Source organism: Oncorhynchus mykiss, chromosome 11, assembly GCF_057628025.1.
Source record: "Oncorhynchus mykiss isolate SJ-2025 chromosome 11, ASM5762802v1, whole genome shotgun sequence".
Classification (NCBI taxonomy): domain Eukaryota; kingdom Metazoa; phylum Chordata; class Actinopteri; order Salmoniformes; family Salmonidae; genus Oncorhynchus; species Oncorhynchus mykiss.
In genome coordinates, this window is record NC_143032.1 from 87,269,385 (window position 1) to 87,290,924 (window position 21,540).

Sequence of the window (21,540 nt, forward strand, 5' to 3'; positions counted from 1 at the left end):
GCTATGACTGTAGGGTCTGTTTGGTGACTGTCTGTCTTAAATACTTCTCTGAGATTTCAACTTTTCACTAGACAAGACTTCACACCGAATTTGACTGAAGGGGTTGAGAGTGAAGCAGACTCACTGTGTCTGGGGGAACAGCGGTTGACTCACTGTGTCTGGGGGAACAGTGGTTGACTCACTGTGTCTGGGGGAACAGCGGTTGACTCACTGTGTCTGGGGGAACAGCGGTTGACTCATGTCTGGGGGAACAGCGGTTGACTCACTGTGTCTGGGGGAACAGCGGTTGACTCATTATGTCTGGGGGAACAGCGGTTGACTCACTGTGTCTGGGGGAACAGCGGTTGACTCACTGTGTCTGGGGGAACAGCGGTTGACTCACTGTGTCTGGGGGAACAGCGGTTGACTCACTGTGTCTAGGGGAACAGCGGTTGAATCACTGTGTCTGGGGGAACAGCGGTTGACTCATTATGTCTGGGGGAACAGCGGTTGACATGGACGATTCACCTGGGACATTCACAAATGGGTCGCGGATCCATTCCTTCTCCTTCGTGGGTCTTTGGCGGTTGGGAAGTAGCGCTCGAGCTCCGTTGACTGTGAAGCTAGATGATCGTGCACCAGCTGGGAGACGGACGGCCCAGTCTGTCTCTCCCAAAACCCTGCTGTTTGGAACATGCCAAATATGCCCCTGTCCATTCGCCGTCAACCACTTCCAGTTTGGCTTTGAATGCAGCCACTTTACCTGCACCAAGTTCAATGTAATTACTGCACAAATAGCATAGAATTGTATATAATTATTATTTTTAATTAGTTATTTATCCTTTCTGTGCGGCACGGTAGTGAATATGCAGCGCCCCGATACCGGTCTGCGGCCCTGTGGTTGGGGACCGCTGCTCTAGTGTACAATGTGTCCTCATCTGAGGCATCATGGAAACTATTGGTCTCTGAGTTTATTGGACCTAAAGTTGTCTGAAAGAGTGTTGTGAGAATCGTTGATTTGCAGAGAAAATATCTAGTTATCACGAGACACAGTGTTATGTTGTTAGACAATCAGTGTACTGTGGGCTGCCTATCAGTCTGGTTTATCTTTGCTGTTCATTTAAGACCATCTGACTCCAGGGTTCATTAGCCAAACGTTGCAGATAGAAATGCCATGAAAAGAGCCGAAACGATATCCTCTACAGGTCATAGAAATATGCTTACGTACAACAAACATATCAATCTGATCGTTCCAAAGCATCCTGCTGCACGAGCCCCTGGTGTTGTGTGGTGAAATGAGATACAACATTCTGTTTGGTACAGCACCACCGAGGTTTATTATTCACATGCTTCATCATCCCAAACAATATCTGTGTCAAGGCACATATCTTATATACTGCATAGAGGTAACATTAGGTCTGTCATTTAGTAGTACTGATAAATAGTTCACACACTGGTTCCCCATAGTGGTCTGAGAAGGTACTGCAAATTCCTTGAAAATAAATGACAATGAAGGAATAAGGGGAAAATGGTCTCTTCCCCTTCAGTTCCTGGTCCAGGATGGGAAGTAGTTGGTGGCTATCTTGGTTTACTTATTCTTTGGTCTGGGTGGTGAGGCATGAGGGTGTATCTTTGGTCTAGTCTAGTGGTTGATGGAGTGTTGGTGTATCGTTGGTCACTTGGTCAACAGCATGCTGATCCCGTTGAGTTATAAGTGATAGAGAATCTTTGGTCTCTTGGTTTATAATGGGTCTTTACATAGGGAGTGTGTACCTGCTTGGTCCCTAGTTACTAGGACCCTAGTTACCATTGTTGGCCTGGTGTGTGCGGTCCCTAGTTACCATTGTTGGCCTGGTGTGTGCGGTCCCTAGTTACCATTGTTGGCCTGGTGTGTGCGGTCCCTAGTTACCATTGTTGGCCTGGTGTTTTTGGTATATATCCAGGTACTCCTGGACGTCACTAGGTGACCCCAGCACCACGGGAACTCTCTGGTGGATGTTGATTGGCTGAATGTCCAGGACGTTCTGACTTCCTGTGGTTGCCATACCGCCCGCCTGCTCGATGATGAACGCCATGGGGTTGCACTCATACAGCAGACGCAGCTAGAACACAGAGAACACTTAATATTACAGAATATCTTCCTAATATTGAGTTCACCCCCTTTTTCCCTCAGAACAGCCTCAATTCATCAAGGTGTCCAAAGCGTTCCACAGGCCCATGTTGACTCATGCTTCCCACAGCTGTTTCAAGTTAGCTGGATGGTCTTTTGGGTGGTGGACCATTCTTGATACACACAGGAAACGGTTGAGTTTGAAAACCCCAGAACTGTTGCAGTTCTTGACACAAACTGAAGCACCTGGAACCGCACCTATTACCATAACCCACTTAAATCTTTCGTCCACCCTCTGAACACAATCCATGTCTCAGTTGTCTCAGATTAAAGAAGGATTTTTAAACCTGGTCTCCTCCCCTTCATCTACACTGATTGAAGTGGATTTAACAGGTGACATCAATAAGGGATCATAGCTTTCACCTGGACAGTCTGTCATGGAAAGAACAGGTGTTCATAATGGCCTGGTATTCATAGCAGACTTTGAAAAGTCAACTGGAATTTATATATACATGCCTGGACTATTTTAAATTGAGAATCTCTTTAACCCATTGTATAAGTTATGTATAGTAAACTCCAGGTGTAAAATAGTAACTAATGGCTACTTCTCAGAAAGCATTAAATTGTCAAGAGGAGAAAAACAAGGTTGTCCGCTATCAGCATATCCATTTATCATATTAAAATCAGATCCAACAATAATAAAAGGGGCTAGAAATTCAGGGCTTAAAAACAAAGCTGTCATTGTATCCATGGTCTGATGGTGATGAGGGTATACTCGTTATTCATATCCCAAAAGAAAGTAATGATCTCACTACAGTAGATTTTAATATTAAGTTAACAAATCACCCTAATTCATTCTTTAGTCATATCCCAGTTCATCTATTTACTTATGGTCCTGCCTACACCTAACAACATGTTTAAATTATGAGCCAAAAAATATTCCACTTATTTGGAACAAGCCAGAAAAAATTTAACAGGCCTATTTATACAATGAATTCAGAGGGCAGAAATGATTAAGTATTAAAGCATTAGACCTCACTAAAGGCTTCAGTCATACTTAAATCCAAACTGGTTTTCCAGCAAATTAGTAAGAATGACCTTTTCCCATTTAGTCAGATTACAACCTCTCACTCTGTTATTTGATAACGAAATAATCTCCAGAATATCTCTATTTTTTAAAACAAGCCATAGGAAGTTGTTTGCAATTTCAGTTTAATCCACGAGAAAATACCAAATATACTAATTGATTTATGTATGAGGATACAACCATCCCAGCTCTGTAGATTTTGCTGCGAAGAGAATGATTAGATCACTTGTTTTGGTGCTGTCCTCATGTGGCTTGTTTTTAGTGTAATATATATATTAATCTATGGATTTCACATGACTGGGCAGGGGCACAACCAAATCCTGAATGAGTTTTTCCCTAACAAAAGGGCTTGATTACAGACAGAAATACTCCTCAGTTTAATCAGCTGTCCAGGTCTCAGATGATCCCGCACGTTAAGAAGCCATATGTGGATGTCCTGGGCTCTAAAATGACGTTGGAGGCAGCTTATGGTAGGGAAATGCACATTCAATTATCTGGCGGATATTCCTGCAGTTAGCATGCCAATTGCACGTGTAGCCGATGTGAAATGGCTAGCTAGTTAGCGGTGGTGCGCGCTAGTGGCGTTTCAATCACTTGCTCTGAGACCTTGAAGTAGTGGTTCCCCTTGCTCTGCAAGGGCCGCGGCTTTTGTGCAGTGATGGGTAACGATGCTTCGAGGGTGACTGTTGACGTGTGCAGAGCGTCCCTGGTTCGCGCCCAGGTCTGGGCCGGACGTAAATTCTATACTGTTACACACGCTTCCTCAAAACTTGCGTTGTGTTGTGACAAAACTGCACATTTTAGAGTGGCCTTTTATTGTCCCCAGCACAAGGTGCACCTGTGTTATGATGCTTCTTGATATTCCATCTTGGCAAAGGAGAAATGCTAACGGGTGAAAACAAGTTTGTGCACAACATATGAGAGAAATCAGTGTTTTGTGCGTATGGAACATTTCCGTGATCTTTTATTTCAGCTCATGGAACCAACACTGTACATGTTGAGTTTATTTTTTTGTTCTGTATAAATTGGAAGTAGAAGCCTAAGTATTGTTATCCATTAGTTTACTCCAATTAGGGGAGGGGTGGTAGGGTTAGGGGACAATAATAAATATATTTTTCAACAGAACCACATCCTTACACACAACCGTCACTGTTCTGAAGACATCACTGTTGTGACATGAACACCACCTCTGTTTCCTATTTCCCCTGTTTCCCCAGAGGCTCCAGCTCTTCTGCTTTCAGCAATAGAGGAGATGAACACACATTGATCACATTGTGACCCTCCACATTAGGAAACTAAACAAGCCAGGACACAAAGCTACAACATCTTGACCCATCTTTCCCCTTGAGAGGGTTAGAGGTCAGGGCCCACCTTTCCCTCGGGGCTCTTGACGTTAGCAGGGTAGAGGAAGATTCCTCCGTAGACCAGGGTCCTGTGGACGTCTGCTACCATAGAACCCACATAGCGGGCACCGTACGGGGCACTGCCATCCTGAGACACAGAGTAAGGGTTAGCCCCTGAACCACAAACACAGTTACAGTCTAAATGGTTAGCCAATAACAGGGGGACATTTCACCATTGTAGCTGTTCTGTATACAGACAGTTTCAGATGTTTATGAGAAAATAATCTCAAGTAAGGAAGTACCTTGGCTAGAGGCAAGCCTAAACTCGGGGAACTACTTTGTGTGCATGTACCTCTGGGAACTACTTTGTGTGCATGTACCTCGGGGAACTACTTTGTGTGCATGTACCTCGGGGAACTACTTTGTGTGCATGTACCTCGGGGAACTACTTTGTGTGCATGTACCTCGGGGAACTACTTTGTGTGCATGTACCTCGGGGAACTTCTTCTTTTGCAGGTACTCCGTGACAGCGGGGTCAAAGTATTTGGCGTATCCTTCATTCAGACTGTAGATATTCCCTTTCGGTTTGATCTTTAGATCTCTGTCCACCAGAATGAACTCACCTATGGCCTGACAGAGATAGATATATAAACGATCCAATCACCGGACAGACAGCTGGATACATAAACATGAATGATCCAATCACCGGACAGACAGCTGGATACATTAACATGAATGATCCCATCACCGGACAGACAGCTGGATACATTAACATGAATGATCCAATCACCGGACAGACAGCTGGATACATTAACGATCCAATCACCGGACAGACAGCTGGATACATTAACATGAATGATCCAATCACCGGACAGACAGCTGGATACATTAACATGAATGATCCAATCACCGGACAGACAGCTGGATACATTAACATGAATGATCCAATCACCGGACAGACAGCTGGATACATTAACATGAATGATCCAATCACCGGACAGACAGCTGGATACATTAACATGAATGATCCAATCACCGGACAGACAGCTGGATACATTAACATGAATGATCCAATCACCGGACAGACAGCTGGATACATAAACATGAATGATCCAATCACCGGACAGACAGCTGGATACATTAACATGAATGATCCAATCACCGGACAGACAGCTGGATACATTAACATGAATGATCCAATCACCGGACAGACAGCTGGATACATTAACATGAATGATCCAATCACCGGACAGACAGCTGGATACATTAACATGAATGATCCAATCACCGGACAGACAGCTGGATACATTAACATGAATGATCCAATCACCGGACAGACAGCTGGATACATTAACATGAATGATCCAATCACCGGACAGACAGCTGGATACATAAACATGAATGATCCAATCACCGGACAGACAGCTGGATACATTAACATGAATGATCCAATCACCGGACAGACAGCTGGATACATTAACATGAATGATCCAATCACCGGACAGACAGCTGGATACATTAACATGAATGATCCAATCACCGGACAGACAGCTGGATACATTAACATGAATGATCCAATCACCGGACAGACAGCTGGATACATTAACATGAATGATCCAATCACCGGACAGACAGCTGGATACATTAACATGAATGATCCAATCACCGGACAGACAGCTGGATACATTAACATGAATGATCCAATCACCGGACAGACAGCTGGATACATTAACATGAATGATCCAATCACCGGACAGACAGCTGGATACATTAACATGAATGATCCAATCACCGGACAGACAGCTGGATACATTAACATGAATGATCCAATCACCGGACAGACAGCTGGATACATTAACATGAATGATCCAATCACCGGACAGACAGCTGGATACATTAACATGAATGATCCAATCACCGGACAGACAGCTGGATACATTAACATGAATGATCCAATCACCGGACAGACAGCTGGATACATTAACATGAATGAAAGGTCCAGTAAGAGTTATAACAGCTGCGGGTAGAGGAAGGTACTCAAGGGGACAAGCAGTAGTTGACTTCCTGAGCTATAACAGCTGCAGTGATGTGGGTAGAGGACAGTACTCAAGGGGACAGTAGTTGACTTCCTGCCCGGTAATGGGTATGTACTGACCGGGTCCAACATGAAGCAGTTGACCCCCTGCCCAGTGGACAGTACCATCATGGTGGCGCTGCCATAGAGGGCGTATCCAGCCGCAACGATGTTCCTCCCGGGCTGCAGCGCGTCGTTCTCACACGGGTCGTCCTCTGTCGTCTGGAACACACACTGGACTATTGGTTGATTGATTTGATCATTACAGTGGTGAGAAACAGGACGTGAACCCTTTGGAATTACCTGGATTTCTGTATAAATTGGTCATAACATTTGGTCTGATCTTCATCTAGGGTCACAACAATAGACAAACACCATCTGCTTAAACTAATAACACAAACAATTATACGTTTTCATGTCTTTATTGAACACACCCTGTAAACATTCACAGTGCAGGGTGGGAAAAGTACGTGAACCCCTGGATTTAATAACTGGTTGACCCTCCTTTGGCAGCAATAACCTCAACCAAACGTTTTCTGTAGTTGCGAATCAGACCTGCACAAAGGTCAGGAGGAATTTTGGACCGTTCCTCTTTACAAAACTGTTTCAGTTCAGCAATATTCTTGGTATAATAATATTCTTGTGATGTCTGGTGTGAACCGCTCTCGAGGTCATGCCACAGCATCTCAATCGGGTTGAGGTCAGGACTCTGACTGGGCCACTACAGAAGGTGTATTTTCTTCTGTTGAAGCCATTTTGTTGTTTATTTACTTCTGTGTTTTGGGTCGTTGTCCTGTTGCGTCACCCAACTTCAGTTGACAGATAGCCTAACATTCTCCTGTAAAATGTCTTGATAAACTTGGGAATTCATTTTTCCTTCGATGAGAGCAAGCTGTCCAGGCCCTGAGGCAGCAAAGCAGCCCCAAACCATGATGCTCCCTCCACCATTTTACAGTTGGGTTGAGGTTTTGATGTTGGTGTGCTGGGCCTTTTTTTCTCCACACATAGTGTTGTGTGTTCCTTCCAAACAACTCAACTGTAGTTTCATCTGTCCACGTAATATTTTGCCAGTAGCGCTGTGGAACATCCAGCTCTTTTGCAAACTTCAGACCTGCACCAATGTTTTTTTTGGACAGCAGTGGTTTATTCCGTGGTGTCCTGCCCTGAACACACTTCTTGTTTAGTGTTTTACCTATCGTAGACTCGTCAACAGAGATGTTTGCACGTTCCAGAGATTTCTGTAAGTCTTTAGCTGACACTAGGATTCTTCTTAACCTCATTGAGCATTCTGCACTGTGCTCTTGCAGTCATCTTTGCAGGACGGCCACTCCTAGGGAGAGTAGCAACAGTGCTGAACTTTCTCCATTTATAGACAATATGTCTTACTGTAGACTGAAGTACATCAAGGCTTTTAGAGATACTTTTGTAACCTTTTCCTGCTTTATGCAAGTCAACCATTCTTAATCTTAGGTCTTCTGAGATCTTTTGTTCGAGGCATGGTTGATATCAGGCAATGCTCCTTGTGAATAGCAACCAAATGTTGACTGTTTTTATAGGGCAAGGCAGCTCTAACCAACATCTACAATCTCATCTCACTGATTGGACTCCAGGTTAGCTGACTCCTGACTCCAATTATCTTTTGGAGAAGTCATTAGCTATTGGGGGGTTCACATACTTTTTACAACCGATACAATGATTAAATGATGTATAATTTCTGTGTTTTAGTTTAAGCACACTGTGTTTGTCTATTGTTGTGACTTAGATGAAAATCAGATCACATACTTTTTCTTGCCACTGTATAAGCTAAATACATTAGGTCTCAAAGCACCTTATAGAACACATCCATACAAACCCAGCCTGGTCAAACACACTGACCGCTGGGTTCACCTTCTGTTTGGTTAAAAACAAGGTGAGATATGGCTCCTGTAGAGAAGCCTATAGAATACAGACCTTTCTAAAGACAGCAAAGATGGTGCCGATGGAAGCCAAGCAGTCGATGTTGGAGGAACCATCCAGAGGGTCAAAACACACCACGTATTTACCCTGGAGGAGAGACAAGGGGAGTCAAAACACACCACGTATTTACCCTGGAGGAGAGACAAGGGGAGTCAAAACACACCACGTATTTACCCTGGAGGAGAGACCAGGGGAGTCAAAACACACCACGTATTTACCCTGGAGGAGAGACCAGGGGAGTCAAAACACACCACGTTTTTACCCTGGAGGAGAGACCAGGGGAGTCAAAACACACCATGTATTTACCCTGGAGGAGAGACCAGGGGAGTCAAAACACACCACATATTTACCCTGGAGGAGAGACAAGGGGAGTCAAAACACACCACGTATTTACCCTGGAGGAGAGACAAGGGGAGTCAAAACACACCACGTATTTACCCTGGAGGAGAGACCAGGGGAGTCAAAACACACCACGTATTTACCCTGGAGGAGAGACCAGGGGAGTCAAAACACACCACGTATTTACCCTGGAGGAGAGACAAAGGGAGTCAAAACACACCACGTATTTACCCTGGAGGAGAGACAAGGGGAGTCAAAACACACCACGTATTTACCCTGGAGGAGAGACAAGGGGAGTCAAAACACATCACGTATTTACCCTGGAGGAGAGACAAGGGGAGTCAAAACACACCACGTATTTACCCTGGAGGAGAGACCAGGGGAGTCAAAACACACCACGTATTTACCCTGGAGGACAGACCAGGGGAGTCAAAACACACCACGTATTTACCCTGGAGGAGAGACCAGGGGAGTCAAAACACACCACGTATTTACCCTGGAGGAGAGACAAGGGGAGTCAAAACACACCACGTATTTACCCTGGAGGAGAGACAAGGGGAGTCAAAACACACCACGTATTTACCCTGGAGGAGACCAGATAAAAATTATAATTTGTATTATGCTCATCAGTGCAGGGATAGAACCAAAATGTGGACTTTCTGGTGGGTTGCCCCGCCCCCCTGCTCTAAACAGCAATGCTGCCAGAATTTGAATAACCTTTGATCCAATAACTAATTTTCGTCTGGTTCTACTATCATCCCTCTGACACCAGAACAACAACAGCGTTAGTTATTCGTCTGTCTGGTTCTACTATGAACGTGATATCGTACCTCTGACACCAGAACAACAGCGTTAGTTACCTGTCTGTCTGGTTCTACTATGATGGCTGTGTCATCCTCCTCTGACACCAGGACACAGGATGTGAAGGAGGATTTGATCATGTTGATAACCAGGTTGTTAGACAGGATGTCCAGCTTCTTCACCTGGTCCCCCGTCACATTGGTGCTGCCCGCTATGCCATACCTGGGAAGACGAGAGGAGACGCAATTAGTACCCACTACCCATCTCATTGGTGCTGCCCGCTGTGCCATACCTGTCAACCAGGGGAGAGACAGAAACGCTACCCCCTGACCACCGCTGCCCCCTAACCACCGCTACCTCCTAACCACCGCTACCTCCTAACCACCGCTACCTCCTAACCACCGCTACCCCCTAACCACCGCTACCCCCTAACCACCGCTACCCCCTAACCAACGCTACCCCCTAACCACCGCTACCCCCTAACCACCGCTGCCCCCTAACCAACGCTGCCCCCTAACCACCGCTGCCCCCTAACCACCGCTACCCCTAATCACCGCTACCTCCTAACCACCGCTACCTCCTAACCACCGCTACCTCCTAACCACCGCTACCCCCTAACCAACGCTGCCCCCTAACCACCGCTGCCCCCTAACCACCGCTGCCCCCTAACCACCGCTGCCCCCTAACCACCGCTACCTCCTAACCACCGCTGCCCCCTAACCACCGCTACCCCCTAACCACCGCTACCTCCTAACCACCGCTACCTCCTAACCACCGCTACCTCCTAACCACCGCTACCCCCTAACCACCGCTACCCCCTAACCACCGCTGCCCCCTAACCACCGCTGCCCCCTAACCACCGCTGCCCCCTAACCACCGCTACCCCCTAACCACCGCTACCCCCTAACCACCGCTGCCTCCTAACCACCGCTGCCTCCTAACCACCGCTGCCTCCTAACCACCGCTAGCTCCTAACCACCGCTACCTCCTAACCACCGCTGCCTCCTAACCAACGCTGCCTCTTAACCACCGCTGCCTCCTAACCACCGCTACCTCCTAACCACCGCTACCTCCTAACCACCGCTGCCCCCTAACCACCGCTGCCCCCTAACCACCGCTGCCCCCTAACCACCGCTGCCCCCTAACCACCGCTGCCCCCTAACCACCGCTGCCCCCTAACCACCGCTACCCCCTAACCACCGCTACCCCCTAACCACCGCTGCCTCCTAACCACCGCTGCCTCCTAACCACCGCTGCCTCCTAACCACCGCTAGCTCCTAACCACCGCTACCTCCTAACCACCGCTGCCTCCTAACCAACGCTGCCTCTTAACCACCGCTGCCTCCTAACCACCGCTACCTCCTAACCACCGCTACCTCCTAACCACCGCTGCCCCCTAACCACCGCTGCCCCCTAACCACCGCTGCCCCCTAACCACCGCTGCCCCCTAACCACCGCTGCCCCCTAACCACCGCTGCCCCCTAACCACCGCTACCTCCTAACCACCGCTGCCCCCTAACCACCGCTACCCCCTAACCACCGCCGACCCCTAACCACCGCCGACCCCTAACCACCGCCGCCTCCTAACCACCGCCGCCTCCTAACCACCGCTGCCCACTAACCACCGCTACCACCGCTACCTCCTAACCACCGCTGCCTCCTAACCACCGCTGCCTCCTAACCACCGCTGCCCCCTAACCACCGCTGCCCCCTAACCACCGCTACCTCCTAACCACCGCTGCCTCCTAACCACCGCTGCCTCCTAACCACCGCTGCCTCCTAACCACCGCTGCCTCCTAACCACCGCTGCCTCCTAACCACCGCTGCCTCCTAAACCACCGCTGCCTCCTAAACCACCGCTGCCTCCTAAACCACCGCTGCCTCCTAAACCACCGCTGCCTCCTAAACCACCGCTACCTCCTAACCACCGCTACCTCCTAACCACCGCTACCTCCTAACCACCGCTACCTCCTAACCACCGCTGCCTCCTAACCACCGCTGCCTCCTAACCACCGCTGCCCCCTAACCACCGCTGCCTCCTAACCACCGCTACCTCCTAACCTCCACTACCTCCTAACCACCGCTACCTCCTAACCACCGCTGCCCCCTAACCACCGCTACCACCTAACCACCGCTACCACCGCTACCTCCTAACCACCGCTGCCTCCTAACCACCGCTGCCTCCTAACCACCGCTGCCCCCTAACCACCGCTACCACCGCTACCTCCTAACCACCGCTACCACCGCTACCTCCTAACCACCGCTACCTCCTAACCACCGCTACCTCCTAACCACCGCTACCTCCTAACCACCGCTACCTCCTAACCACCGCTGCCCCCTAACCACCGCTACCACCGCTACCTCCTAACCACCGCTGCCTCCTAACCACCGCTACCTCCTAACCACCGCTACCTCCTAACCACCGCTGCCCCCTAACCACCGCTGCCTCCTAACCACCGCTGCCCCCTAACCACCGCTGCCCCCTAACCACCGCTGCCTCCTAACCACCGCTACCTCCTAACCACCGCTACCTCCTAACCTCCGCTACCTCCTAAACACCGCTACCTCCTAACCACCGCTGCCCCGCTACCACCGCTACCTCCTAACCACCGCTGCCTCCTAACCACCGCTACCTCCTAACCACCGCTACCTCCACTACCTCCTAACCACCGCTACCTCCTAACCACCGCTACCACCGCTGCCTCCTAACCACCGCCGCCTCCTAACCACCGCCGCCTCCTAACCACCGCCGCCTCCTAACCACCGCCGCCTCCTAACCACCGCCGCCTCCTAACCACCGCCGCCCCCTAACCACCGCCGCCCCCTAACCACCGCCGCCCCCTAACCACCGCCGCCCCATAACCACCGCCGCCTCCTAACCACCGCCGCCTCCTAACCACCGCCGCCCCATAACCACCGCCGCCTCCTAACCACCGCCGCCTCCTAACCACCGCCGCCCCCTAACCACCGCCGCCCCCTAACCACCGCCGCCCCCTAACCAACGCCGCCCCCTAACCACCGCCGCCCCCTAACCACCGCCGCCCCCTAACCACCGCCGCCCCCTAACCACCGCCGCCCCCTAACCACCGCCGCCCCCTAACCACCGCCGCCCCCTAACCACCGCCGCCCCCTAACCACCGCCACCCCCTAACCACCGCTACCCCCTAACCACCGCTACCTCCTAACCACCGCTACCTCCTAACCACCGCTGCCTCCTAACCACCGCTGCGTCCTAACCACCGCTACCCCCTAACCACCGCTACCTCCTAACCACCGCTACCTCCTAACCACCGCCACCTCCTAACCACCGCTACCCCCTAACCACCGCTACCCCCTAACCACCGCTGACCCCTAACCACCGCTGACCCCTAACCACCGCTACCTCCTAACCACCGCTGGCCCCTAACCACCGCTACCTCCTAACCTCCGCTACCTCCTAACCACCGCTACCTCCTAACCACCGCTGCCCACTAACCACCGCTACCACCGCTACCTCCTAACCACCGCTACCTCCTAACCACCGCTGCCTCCTAACCACCGCTGCCCCCTAACCACCGCTGCCCCCTAACCACCGCTACCTCCTAACCACCGCTGCCTCCTAACCACCGCTGCCTCCTAACCACCGCTGCCTCCTAACCACCGCTGCCTCCTAACCACCGCTGCCTCCTAACCACCGCTGCCTCCTAACCACCGCTGCCTCCTAACCACCGCTGCCTCCTAACCACCGCTGCCTCCTAACCACCGCTGCCTCCTAAACCACCGCTGCCTCCTAAACCACCGCTACCTCCTAACCACCGCTACCTCCTAACCACCGCTACCTCCTAACCACCGCTACCCCCTAACCACCGCTACCTCCTAACCACCGCTACCCCCTAACCACCGCCACCTCCTAACCACCGCTACCCCCTAACCACCGCTACCCCCTAACCACCGCTACCCCCTAACCACCGCTGACCCCTAACCACCGCTGACCCCTAACCACCGCTACCTCCTAACCACCGCTGCCCCCTAACCACCGCTGCCTCCTAAACCACCGCTACCTCCTAACCACCGCTACCTCCTAACCACCGCTACCTCCTAACCACCGCTACCTCCTAACCACCGCTACCACCTAACCACCGCTACCACCGCTACCTCCTAACCACCGCTGCCTCCTAACCACCGCTGCCTCCTAACCACCGCTGCCCCCTAACCACCGCTACCACCGCTACCTCCTAACCACCGCTACCACCGCTACCTCCTAACCACCGCTACCTCCTAACCACCGCTACCTCCTAACCACCGCTACCTCCTAACCACCGCTGCCCCCTAACCACCGCTACCACCGCTACCTCCTAACCACCGCTGCCTCCTAACCACCGCTACCTCCTAACCACCGCTACCTCCTAACCACCGCTGCCCCCTAACCACCGCTGCCCCCTAACCACCGCTGCCTCCTAACCACCGCTACCTCCTAACCACCGCTACCTCCTAACCACCGCTGCCCCCTAACCACCGCTACCTCCTAACCTCCGCTACCTCCTAACCACCGCTGCCCCGCTACCACCGCTACCTCCTAACCACCGCTGCCTCCTAACCACCGCTACCTCCTAACCACCGCTACCTCCACTACCTCCTAACCACCGCTACCTCCTAACCACCGCTACCTCCGCTGCCTCCTAACCACCGCTGCCTCCTAACCACCGCTGCCTCCTAACCACCGCCGCCCCCTAACCACCGCCGCCCCCTAACCACCGCCGCCCCCTAACCACCGCCGCCCCCTAACCACCGCCGCCCCCTAACCACCGCCGCCCCCTAACCACCGCCGCCTCCTAACCACCGCCGCCTCCTAACCACCGCCACCTCCTAACCACCGCCACCCCCTAACCACCGCCGCCCCCTAACCACCGCCGCCCCCTAACCACCGCCGCCCCCTAACCACCGCCGCCCCCTAACCACCGCTGCCCCCTAACCAACGCTGCCCCCTAACCACCGCTGCCCCCTAACCACCGCTACCTCCTAACCACCGCTACCTCCTAACCACCGCTACCTCCTAACCACCGCTACCTCCTAACCACCGCTACCCCCTAACCACCGCTACCCCCTAACCACCGCTACCCCATAACCACCGCTGCCTCCTAACCACCGCTGCCCCCTAACCACCGCTGCCTCCTAACCACCGCTGCCTCCTAACCACCGCTGCCCCCTAACCACCGCTGCCTCCTAACCACCGCTGCCCCCTAACCACCGCTACCCCCTAACCACCGCTACCCCCTAACCACCGCTACCTCCTAACCACCGCTACCTCCTAACCACCGCTGCCTCCTAACCACCGCTGCCCCCTAACCACCGCCACCTCCTAACCACCGCCACCTCCTAACCACCGCCACCTCCTAACCACCGCCGCCCCCTAACCACCGCCACCTCCTAACCACCGCCACCTCCTAACCACCGCCACCTCCTAACCACCGCCGCCCCCTAACCACCGCCACCTCCTAACCTCCGCTACCTCCTAACCACCGCTACCTCCTAACCACCGCTGCCCACTAACCACCGCTACCACCGCTACCTCCTAACCACCGCTGCCTCCTAACCACCGCTACCTCCTAACCACCGCTGCCTCCTAACCACCGCTGCCCCCTAACCACCGCTGCCCCCTAACCACCGCTGCCCCCTAACCACCGCTGCCTCCTAACCACCGCTGCCTCCTAACCACCGCTGCCTCCTAACCACCGCTGCCTCCTAACCACCGCTGCCTCCTAACCACCGCTGCCTCCTAACCACCGCTGCCTCCTAACCACCGCTGCCTCCTAACCACCGCTGCCTCCTAACCACCGCTGCCTCCTAAACCACCGCTGCCTCCTAAACCACCGCTACCTCCTAAACCACCGCTACCTCCTAACCACCGCTACCTCCTAACCACCGCTACCTCCTAACCACCGCTACCTCCTAACCACCGCTGCCTCCTAACCACCGCTACCTCCTAACCACCGCTGCCCCCTAACCACCGCTGCCTCCTAACCACCGCTACCTCCTAACCACCGCTACCTCCTAACCACCGCTGCCCCCTAACCACCGCTACCACCTAACCACCGCTACCACCGCTACCTCCTAACCACCGCTGCCTCCTAACCACCGCTGCCTCCTAACCACCGCTGCCCCCTAACCACCGCTACCACCGCTACCTCCTAACCACCGCTACCACCGCTACCTCCTAACCACCGCTACCTCCTAACCACCGCTACCTCCTAACCACCGCTACCTCCTAACCACCGCTGCCCCCTAACCACCGCTACCACCGCTACCTCCTAACCACCGCTGCCTCCTAACCACCGCTACCTCCTAACCACCGCTACCTCCTAACCACCGCTACCTCCTAACCACCGCTGCCCCCTAACCACCGCTGCCCCCTAACCACCGCTGCCTCCTAACCACCGCTACCTCCTAACCACCGCTACCTCCTAACCACCGCTGCCCCCTAACCACCGCTGCCCCCTAACCACCGCTACCTCCTAACCTCCGCTACCTCCTAACCACCGCTACCTCCTAACCACCGCTGCCCCGCTACCTCCTAACCACCGCTGCCTCCTAACCACCGCTACCTCCTAACCACCGCTACCTCCACTACCTCCTAACCACCGCTACCTCCTAACCACCGCTACCTCCGCTGCCTCCTAACCACCGCTGCCTCCTAACCACCGCTGCCTCCTAACCACCGCTGCCTCCTAACCACCGCTGCCTCCTAACCACCGCTGCCTCCTAACCACCGCTGCCTCCTAACCACCGCTGCCTCCTAACCACCGCTGCCCCCTAACCACCGCTGCCCCCTAACCACCGCTGCCCCCTAACCACCGCTGCCCCCTAACCACCGCTGCCTCCTAACCACCGCTACCTCCGCTGCCCCCTAACCACCACTACCTCTGCTACCTCCTAACCACCGCTGCCCCCTAACCACCGCTACCTCCGCTGCCCCCTAACCACCGCTGCCCCCTAACCACCGCTGCCCCCTAACCACCGCTACCTCCTAACCACCGCTACCTCCTAACCACCGCTACCCCCTAACCACCGCTACCTCCTAACCACCGCTGCCCCCTAACCACCGCTACCTCCTAACCACCGCTACCTCCTAACCATCGCTACCTCCTAACCACCGCTACCTCCTAACCACCGCCGCCTCCTAACCACCGCTACCTCCTAACCACCGCTGCCCCCTAACCACCGCCGCCTCCTAACCACCGCTTTCATTTTAAAAAAATGTTTACAATTTATTTTCATACTAAGCCGTATCCTGGGGATCATCAACTAGATTCAGCTGGGGGCCAATTTCCTTGGGGAGTGGATGGTCGTGGTGCCGGAACGTAATTACAAATCATTTGTAGACTGCAAATTGGCAGCAACAAGCACAGACAGTCTGACTAAAACATAATAATTTCAAACCTTGCTGAGGAAAAATTATCTACACACAACACACCATAATTACAAAGCAAAAACCGTTTTTCATAAATGTTTGCAAATGTATATATAAAAAATAAAAATCTAAAAAGGTGTTTTTGCTTCGTCATTATGGTGTGTTGTGTGCAGATATGCCTACAAACCTGACTCAGTTACACCAGATCGGTCAGGAGGAATGGGCCAAAATTCACCCAACTTATTGTGGGAAGCTTGTGGAAGACTACCCGAAACATTTGACCCAAGACAAACAATTTAAAGGCAATGCTACCAAATACTAATTGAGTGTATGTAAACTTCTGACCCACTGGGAATGTGATGAAAGAAATACAAACTGAATTAATAATTCTCTCTACTATTATTCTGACATTTCACATTCTTAAAATAAAGTGGTGATCTTAACTGACCTAAAACAGGGAATTTTTACTTGGATTAAATGTCAGCAATTGTGAAAAACTGAGTTTAAATGTATTTGGCTACAGTGTATGTAAACTTCCCACTTCAACTGTACCTGTCTCTAATGAGAGACAGATTAGTCCTGTCTGTTGATGTGCTGGTTTTAGTTGACCAGTGCTCTTTCACAAAAACAACTCCACATTACCACATGTAAAGAAATATGTGCCAAGTGTGATACTGCAATTTTGAAATGAGGAAGTGAGTGCGATTGTGTATACCAAAAACACTGTCCTTCTCTCAGCACATATCAAAGCTGCAGGCTAAAGTTACATCTAGACTTGGTTTCCTCTATCGTAATCACTCCTCTTTCACCCCAGCTGCCAAACTAACCCTGATTCAGATGACCATCCTATCCATGCTAGATTACGGAGACATCATTTATAGATTGGCAGGTAAGGGTGCTCTCAAGAGGCTAGATGTTCTTTACCATTCGGCCATCAGATGTGCCACCAATGCTCCTTATAGGACACATCACTGCACTCTATACTCCTCTGTAAACTGATCATCTCTGTATACCCGTCACAAGACCCACTTGGTTGATGCTTATTTATAAAACCCTCTTAGGCCTCACTCCCCCCTATCTGAGATAACTACTGCAGCCCTCATCCTCCACATCCAACACCTGTCCTGCCAGTCACTTTCTGTTAAAGGTCCCCAAAGCGCACACATCCCTGGGTCGCTCGTCTTTTCAATTCGCTGCAGCTAGCGACTGGAACGAGCTGCAACAAACACTCAAACTGGACAGTTTTATCTCAATCTCTTCATTCAGAGACTCAAATCATGGACACTCTTACTGACAGTTGTCAATTTTGTCAACGGGACAACAGTAACAACAATAACCAAGGGTAAAAATAACCAGATATTCAACAATAACAATAAGCATACAGTAGAGGACATGTGCAGGTTGATTGGTCTGTCAGACACTGTCCCTCATCTTATGACAGGCAGCAATGTAGTGCGCTGCCAACCCACAGCTCTCTGTGTCCTCCCCCAACAGGACGGGAGCCTACTCTCATCAGAGAGGTCTTTGAAACCATGAATAAGGGATTAAAATTTGGGGAAAAGACAATAATTGTTCTATATTTTTTGACATTTTGTCAGGAAATGCAGCTCCGTCTCAGGTTCTGCTGTTGTGCAGTGGTTGCACAGCCTTTCCTCTACAGGGAGCCAGGTTCTGCTGTGGTGCAGTGGTTGCACAGCCTTTCCTCTACAGGGAGCCAGGTTCTGCTGTGGTGCAGTGGTTGCACAGCCTTTCCTCTACAGGGAGCCAGGTTCTGCTGTGGTGCAGTGGTTGCACAGCCTTTCCTCTACAGGGAGCCAGGTTCTGCTGTGGTGCAGTGGTTGCACAGCCTTTCCTCTACAGGGAGCCAGGTTCTGCTGTGGTGCAGTGGTTGCACAGCCTTTCCTCTACAGGGAGCCAGGTTCTGCTGTGGTGCAGTGGTTGCACAGCCTTTCCTCTACAGGGAGCCAGGTTCTGCTGTGGTGCAGTGGTTGCACAGCCTTTCCTCTACAGGGAGCCAGGTTCTGCTGTGGTGCAGTGGTTGCACAGCCTTTCCTCTACAGGGAGCCAGGTTCTGCTGTGGTGCAGTGGTTGCACAGCCTTTCCTCTACAGGGAGCCAGGTTCTGCTGTGGTGCAGTGGTTGCACAGCCTTTCCTCTACAGGGAGCCAGGTTCTGCTGTGGTGCAGTGGTTGCACAGCCTTTCCTCTACAGGGAGCCAGGTTCTGCTGTGGTGCAGTGGTTGCACAGCCTTTCCTCTACAGGGAGCCAGGTTCTGCTGTGGTGCAGTGGTTGCACAGCCTTTCCTCTACAGGGAGCCAGGTTCTGCTGTGGTGCAGTGGTTGCACAGCCTTTCCTCTACAGGGAGCCAGGTTCTGCTGTGGTGCAGTGGTTGCACAGCCTTTCCTCTACAGGGAGCCAGGTTCTGCAGTGGTTGTACAGCCTTTCCTCTACAGGGATCCAGGTTCTGCTGTGGTGCAGTGGCTGCACAGCCTTTCCTCTACAGGGAGCCAGGTTCTGCAGTGGTTGTACAGCCTTTCCTCTACAGGGATCCAGGTTCTGCTGTGGTGCAGTGGCTGCACAGCCTTTCCTCTACAGGGAGCCAGGTTCTGCAGTGGTTGTACAGCCTTTCCTCTACAGGGATCCAGGTTCTGCTGTGGTGCAGTGGTTGCACAGCCTTTCCTCTACAGGGAGACAGGTTTTCCTCAGGTGTCTACAGGTGTCTACCCTTCTCAATGGCAAGGCAGTGGTCACTGAGCCTGTACTTTGTCAAGGTTTTTCTAAGGTTTTGATCAGTAACCATGGTCAAATAGTTGGCAACAGTGTACTGTCGATTTAGGGCCAGATAGCACTGCATTTTGCTTTGTGTTTGTGCTTCCCAATAAGCAATGTAGTTTTGTTTTGATTGTGTTATAATTTGGTTTATTCTGATTGATTGGATGTTCTGATCAGGAAGCTTCAGTGTGTTAGTAGAACAGGTTAGTGAACTCAGCCCCAGGACCAGCTGGATGAGGGGACTGAGGCTTCAGTGTGTTAGTGAACTCAGGACCAGCTGGATGAGGGGACTATTTTCTTTGCTCAGCTCTTGGCATTGCAGGGCTTGGTAATTATATGAGAGGGGGGGTCACTGTATTTTAGATGTTTCCAAAACTTAAAATGCTCTTTTTTTAGTTTTTATTATTAAATGGATATTGGCCTAATTCTGCCCTGCATGCATTGATTGTAGTTTTCCTCTGGACATGTAGGAGAATCATACAGAACTCTGCATGCAGCGTTTCAATGGGGTGTTTGTCCCATTTGAGGAAATCTTGTTTTGCAAGTGGACCCCACACCTCGCTGCCATAAAGTGCAATTGGTTCAATGACAGGCAATTCGTTTCAGCCAAATTTGAATAGCTATTTCAATTTGAATTTGAATGGCGTAAGTTTCCCTGCGGTCTGTCTCTCATTCAACTGATTCCGTTCCAGCCATTCCCGCGAGCCCGTCCTCACCAACAAGTTCCTTACGTGGATATGGTGCATCTGAAACTTCATTCTGTGTGTAAATTGTCTCTCCAATGAGAGAGCGAGACAGACAAGTCCTATTTTGTTGAAGGCATGCCTGCTAAGTGTGATGATAATTACTTACAGGTTGGCGATGCCAGCTTTCCTCACCGCGGTGGAGATGGCTTTGACGGCCGTGCACATCGAGTTGAGCAGGGTAGTGAGCTCCCCTGTCCCCTTCGCTTTCCTCCCTTCCTCCAGCACAAACCGGGTTAAAGTCACCACGTTGGTATCAAAAGAGCCTCGGTCAGACATGACTGCAAAGATCGTAGAGCGGCGGGCCAGAAGAGTCCTGAATGATAATGTTGACTACAAATCAAACAATTAAATGCCTGACTGTTAACACGGAACTTTGAGATAAGAGAGCGTAGTGAAGACAGGACAGCCAATCCGAAGTGAAAGCGCACAGGGAAAGAGGAGTGGCCGGCCGGGTGGAAACAATGGGTTATTCGATTATGCTGAGCCGTGGGGCACCGGTCTATGGCCCGTGACATAAACGGGCAAAAGCGGTAGGCTTCTTCTTCCTCTGTGGGGTTTATCGTGATTGGCATCGAACACTATGGTGCATTACCGCCACCTACTGAACACCCCCCCTCCCACTGAAAAAAATGACCTACAGAAGTATAAAGAGGGGTTCCTGCATCACATGCACCTTCTCGGTGGAAAACACAGCGTCCTTTGTAGGGGACAATGCCGTCTGTAACCAACAATGGACTGAACTGACACTGTAGCTAGAATGGGAGGGTAAATAATAGACTCTCTCATGCCTGAAATCAAGCTGAAGCTGAGTGAATGCACAGTGTGCGCGCTTTGTCACAAAGTTGGAAGCACAGAATAATCTAGAATGTCATTGTATGCTGTAGCGTTAAGATTTCCCTTCACTGGAACTAAGGGGCCTGGACCATGAAAAACAGGCCAAACCATTA

General features: G+C 51.5%; 1 protein-coding gene across 1 annotated transcript; it reads right to left on the reverse strand.

The window, feature by feature from the left end:
- Nucleotides 1-1,292: 1,292 nt before the first annotated feature.
- On the reverse strand, nt 1,293-21,136 carry LOC110536494 (fructose-bisphosphatase 1a). The gene is made up of 7 exons (XM_036936605.2): nt 20,700-21,136; nt 9,749-9,911; nt 8,544-8,636; nt 6,675-6,815; nt 5,012-5,149; nt 4,548-4,667; nt 1,293-2,081 (listed from the first exon to the last, which is right to left on the reverse strand). Exons 1-7 carry the CDS (start codon nt 20,867-20,869, stop codon nt 1,881-1,883), a joined length of 1,026 nt encoding a protein of 341 aa, XP_036792500.2. The 5' UTR covers nt 20,870-21,136; the 3' UTR covers nt 1,293-1,880.
- Nucleotides 21,137-21,540: the final 404 nt, after the last annotated feature.

Bases quoted from the DNA above. Each gene is read 5' to 3' on its own strand.
- LOC110536494 (XM_036936605.2), bottom strand. From the start codon at position 20,869: ATGTCTGACCGAGGCTCTTTTGATACCAACGTGGTGACTTTAACCCGG. The intron at 9,912-20,699 runs GTAAGTAATTAT...TCGTCTTCCCAG, and splicing joins AAAGCTGGCATCGCCAACCT to GTATGGCATAGCGGGCAGCA. The intron at 4,668-5,011 runs GTACATGCACAC...TCTGTGTCTCAG, and splicing joins AAAAGAAGAAGTTCCCCGAG to GATGGCAGTGCCCCGTACGG.